At 43.5% G+C, this 5,053-nt stretch overlaps 1 protein-coding gene across 1 annotated transcript in view; it reads left to right on the top strand.

Moving 5' to 3' along the window:
• The window catches only part of vldlr (very low density lipoprotein receptor), a 33,399-nt gene that overhangs the window by 4,915 nt on the left and 23,431 nt on the right, over nucleotides 1–5,053 (top strand). Inside the window, exon 3 of the mRNA XM_037692120.1 lies at nucleotides 3,103–3,225. Coding sequence (XP_037548048.1) covers nucleotides 3,103–3,225 — 123 coding nt within the window. The remainder of the gene's footprint in view (nucleotides 1–3,102; nucleotides 3,226–5,053) is intronic.

The following is a 5,053-nucleotide window of genomic DNA, read 5'->3' as shown; positions in this document are numbered from 1 at the left end:
GCTGCTTCGTGTTGAGCCCTTTAGCTGCTTCGTGTTGAGCCCTTTAGCTGCTTGGTGTTGAATATGGACAAAGACACAAGTTGTTGTGTAAAGACTTGGATGGAGTGAGTTCAACAGTCTGAAGGAATCAGACGAGTCGTTTCATGTCAAACGGAACAAACGACTCTTTTGCCACATGAGCTCCAGAACCCTCTCGTCATGGCTCGGCCCCAACTGGAGCTTTCCCACAATCCTTTGAGAGACAATGACCTGGTGCGAAGGTGGCTCATCCTGCAGAGCTAAATATAGTCTGCATCCAACACTTCATGTATCTGGGTCGTTTGGGGGGGGGGGTGCTGTTCAACAACTGAATTTATATTTTACCACTTCAAGAGGTTTATAGTTGCTTAAAGACATTTATTCAATTTAAAACGACGTTCTGGTGAGATCTGCTCCTTGTGAACGACCCCAGAGCTCGCACATGTAGGCCTCTGACTTTAAAGGGATAGTTCAGTCATTTTTAAATAAGGTGATCTCCATTTGGAGACTCAACCCTAAAAGTGAAGTGGGGCTTCTAAACAGTATCTTACCTGTTGTAGATGGCTCTTTAAACACCTAGCCACAGAAGGAGCTTGATTCTGATCAGATGGACGGGCTAATGGCAGTCTGAGTAGGGTGGAGACGAAGTGGCTCGCTGCTGTTCTGAAACGCCCGTCTGCCACCACACGGTCGTAGTTTCCACTTTATCCCCTCAAAATAAACTACGATGGCAGCAAGATGCCTTTTTTTTCCATTTCATTCAACCTTTTATTTAAACGGATAAATCACATTGAGCCTAAAAGACTCCTTTACAAGCGAGACCTGTTTGGACAGATGAAAAAAGTGGTAAAATGGACACATGTAGGAGTTGGAGGCAAAAATATTCCTCAAACTTTTTCTTTTTTTTTTTTTTTCCCCGCCTGAGACAAAACCCAATATTAAAAAAACACCTCGCACAAACACGGTGACGAGACATTCTGCAGAGTGGGGAGCCGAGGGCGGTGAGCATGTTCATAGATGCTCTCGAGGTCACTGCAAGTGTTCTGATGAGGATAATCAGTCGGTGTCCTCCGGTGAGATCATAAACATTCTAGAGGGATGTCGGGGGAATGGCCAAGAATAACAGCGATGAGAATCCAAGAGTCCTGAAATGAGACAAAATTTATTCAGCTGGTTTCATCTGGTTATCAGTTGGAAATTCCTCAGGGAGGGGGTGGTGAGCGTCAGATCACATGTTCTCCAGGTGAATTCAGATAAGATGGCCTTCAAGACCAGCCAAGGGAGCCAAATTCAGAAACGGTTGTTTTGGGGACAGGCAAGTCAAGTCACATTTAAAACAGTAACTGTTATCAAAGTGCTTACCAAAAAGATCACGGCATCAAATATTAACAAGATATTACAGCAACGTGAATAAAAGCATAAAAACATGAAAAATAATGAAATACTAAATCAAATCACCCTGCTTTAACTGTCAAAGTAAAAGCAAAATTAACACAATCATAAACGACAAAATGCCAAATGAGATCACACTGTGTTAAATGTCAATGAGTACAGATGTGTTTTGAGGAGAGATTTAAAAATAGAGCCTGAGGTGGCCTGTCGAATGTTGATGGGCAGATTGTTACATAGTTTAGGGCCCATGACTGAAAACACCCGATCTCCTGAGCTTCAGCCTGGTTTTTGGTACGGCCAAAAGCAGCTGGTATGATGATCTCAAGGCCCGAGAAGAAGTATAAGGATGAAGGAGGTCGGAGAGGTATGAGGGTTCAAGGCCAGTAACACACTTAAATATCAGCCGAAGAATCTTAAAATCAACTCTGACATGCACAGGAAGCCAGTGAAGAGAGGACAGAACTGGAGTAATGTGCTCAAACCTGTGAGTTCCTGTTAGTAGCCAAGCTGGAGACGTGGGAGAGAGACCTGACTGACCCCAGCATAAAGCCAGTTACAGTAGTCCAGCCAGGACAGGCAGAACTTAATGAAATTACCTTGAGTCTGTGTCGGTCCACTCGGTTCAGAAATGTCCAAAGTACATGGCCACACCGATGAACGTGACTGAGTAAAATCCCCAAGGTCTGATCCATTCGGCCCAAAGCGCTCGAGTTCGGGTACTCGAGACACGAACCAAACCATCATAAAGGCAGGCAGCGTGATCGGGTCCAAATTTGCTGCCGACGACTTCCTTGATCGATTGATAAAACCAGCACCAGCTGAATCCAAAAAGCAGGAACCAGTTATCGAAAGTCCAATTAAATATGCGTCCTTAAAATCCACAGATGGCAGCAGAGATGGACACCTCAAGTCTTCCAAGTCCATGAGATGTCCAGCTGTGTGCGTGCCAGCAGGGCAAATCGACTCTCCTAAAGCCTGTCTTCTATTGAAGAAATGTTGTAAATTGAGTTGAGGGACCAACTGATCAAAACAAATCTATAATTATGGTTCAGAGGATATATCGCAAGAGGCTCACGAGCAGTTTCACAGACAGAGCAGCAAAGCAGAGAGAGAGGGAGGGGAGACGCATCCGATCTCAGCAAGAGCAAGTGGTGACTCATTGGGTTTTAACTGGGTTTTAATTGGGATTATGTGGAGTGGTGGTGTAGAGGTTAGAGAAGCTGTGCCTGATCGGCTGGTTTGACTCCCCGGACTGACGTCAAAATGTAGGTGGAAAAGGTGAAGCATCCACACCTGCCTCCACCCTAATCTGCCCCACTCTGGGCCCTTGAGCAAGGCTCTTAATCCCAATCTGCTCCCAAACAGGTCTCTCTTGAAAGAGTCCTTGTGACTCAATGGGACTAATCTGCATAAATAAAAATTCTTTAGTTTGTTAAAACATGAATAAAGTTTAACATTTTGAGTTTTTTGTGTTGAGCAGGAGATTTTACGTTTCAGGTTTTGATTCTCAGAAGTGGAACTGGTTGAACTTTAAAATCTCACTGAACAAAAGTTAATTTTATATTTCTTAAATTATTTGAATCTACAAGTACTTCATGTATTTTAACCATTAGTTCTCACAGGAACTCTAAATTTCAGGTTTTATTGGAATTTTTCTTCTCCTGGTGTTAAATGTGATTTTTCCTGTTTCAGTGAAAAAGACGTGCGCAGACGTGGACTTTGTGTGTCACAGTGGACAGTGTGTCCCCAAGAGATGGCACTGTGACGGGGAACCAGACTGCGAGGACGGGTCTGACGAGAGCCTAGAAATCTGCCGTGAGTCCAGTTTCCTTCTTGCTGTGGATGTGGTGCTGGTTTCCTCTGGTGCTGCTCGTCACTTCGGACCGGGTCAGAGCGCCGCTGGTCCTGTTCTGTAGAAAAGCGCTCAAGAACCTGTTTTTTTTTTTGTTTTGGTTTTTTTTCTCTGACCTTCCAGTTCAGAACTCAGGTTATTAACTGAACTATGACTAATGTGATCTTGTTCATTCTGGTATCACTGGTTTTCATCCTGTGGGGTGAGGATGTGGCGTGTTGGGACTGGTTGTGCCAACGGTGGAAAGATAATTTAGAAGTAAACACCCGTTTCATTCCAAGAGGAGCGCAGCCTCCATGTCCTTGAAAATGTGACTTGGTCCTGCTGTCACTTGGTCATTTCCTCCTCAGAGGTCAAAGGTCAGACGTTTTTCTGCAACATGTTAGAAACTCTAAGCTGCAGCTCTTTAATGTTTAGACTTGAGTGTGTGAAGGTCGTCGGCTCCTGTTCAGTTTCAGTCCTGGTGTCAGTCCAGTCAGCTGCTTCAGCTGTTTGCTCAGCTGTTGTCCTGGACTCAGGAACAGGAAGTTTCTAAAGTGAAATAAGGAACTCTGCCAAGATTTGGGTCTAACCAGGTTGTCAGGTCCTCTGGACGAGTTCTTCTTGTTGAAACGTTTCGTCATTTATCCAAAAGACTTCAGTCTGAGGAGCTGCAACAAACTCAGTCTTATAAATAGCACCTTCACATACTGGATCTTCACATACTGGATCAACCAGTTTGTTGTTGACATCCAGAACTAGCTGTTCACATAATCAAGGACCATCAGTCTAACGAGCATTAGCACACTGATGGCTGTTTACTATTCACAGAGGGCTGAGTGATACTAGCAATCACAGCATTGTAAGAGGGGGACAGTTGAACCTGGAGGCCTCCACCCCTGTTTAACGATGGACGATTTCTTTTCACAAAGATGGCCTCCTTTACTCCTCTCTCAAACCATCGTTCCTCTCTGTCCAGGATGTGAACATCTTCATCCCTGAAAGAGTGACCTCTGACCTGGAGATGAGTGTAGACCTCAGAGTCCTGGTCTGATGATGTTGATCTTCTGTGCTGGTCCATCCTTTTGGCCAGTGGCTGTTTTGTTTCCCCGATGTAAGACTGATCACAACCCTCCTGACACTGAACAACATGCACAATATTACTCTGTTTGTACCGGGGGACTGGATCTTTGGGATGAACCAGTCTTTAATGTATTAAGGTTTAAAAGCCACTGGGACGACGTTTAGAAAATGTCTGCTTCTCTGAAACTCCTGCAACATGTGGAATGACCAGATCCTGGTTCCTCCTTTTCCACCTGTTGGCTGACTGGAGTCCTGTTTGGGTTTCTTCTCTGCTCTCAGGAAGGCCCAGTTAGGATATCCACATTGCTCTAGACCAGGGGTGCCCAAAGTGAGGTCCGGGGGCCAAAGTTGGCCCGCCAAACTTTCCTCATTACAATATTAAAATTTCCTTTTGAAGTGTCAATGTGTTTACACTCAATCATTCTGATTTTAGTTAATGTTAAATGGAAAGTCAGTCCAATGACTACCTTAATGACACTTTACAGCTGGACTACTTTGTGCATTAATATATTTAATTTTACTAATTTATATTTTATTTTGACAGACTTCCTACAGACCTCCTGCCACTGAAACATTTTCCTTTGGTCCTGCACTAATGCACTTATAAATCACACAAAGTGTTTAAAAATAGCCTAAATTATAAATATGAACTGACTTCAGTAGTGATTTGAGCTTTTTTTTTTTTTTTTTTTTTTTTTTTTTTTTTTTTTTTTTTTTTTTTGTTTTTTT

This window comes from Nematolebias whitei, chromosome 18, assembly GCF_014905685.2.
Source record: "Nematolebias whitei isolate Nwh7 chromosome 18, NemWhi1, whole genome shotgun sequence".
Taxonomy (NCBI): domain Eukaryota; kingdom Metazoa; phylum Chordata; class Actinopteri; order Cyprinodontiformes; family Rivulidae; genus Nematolebias; species Nematolebias whitei.
This window is presented reverse-complemented; position numbering and strand designations above follow the sequence as displayed.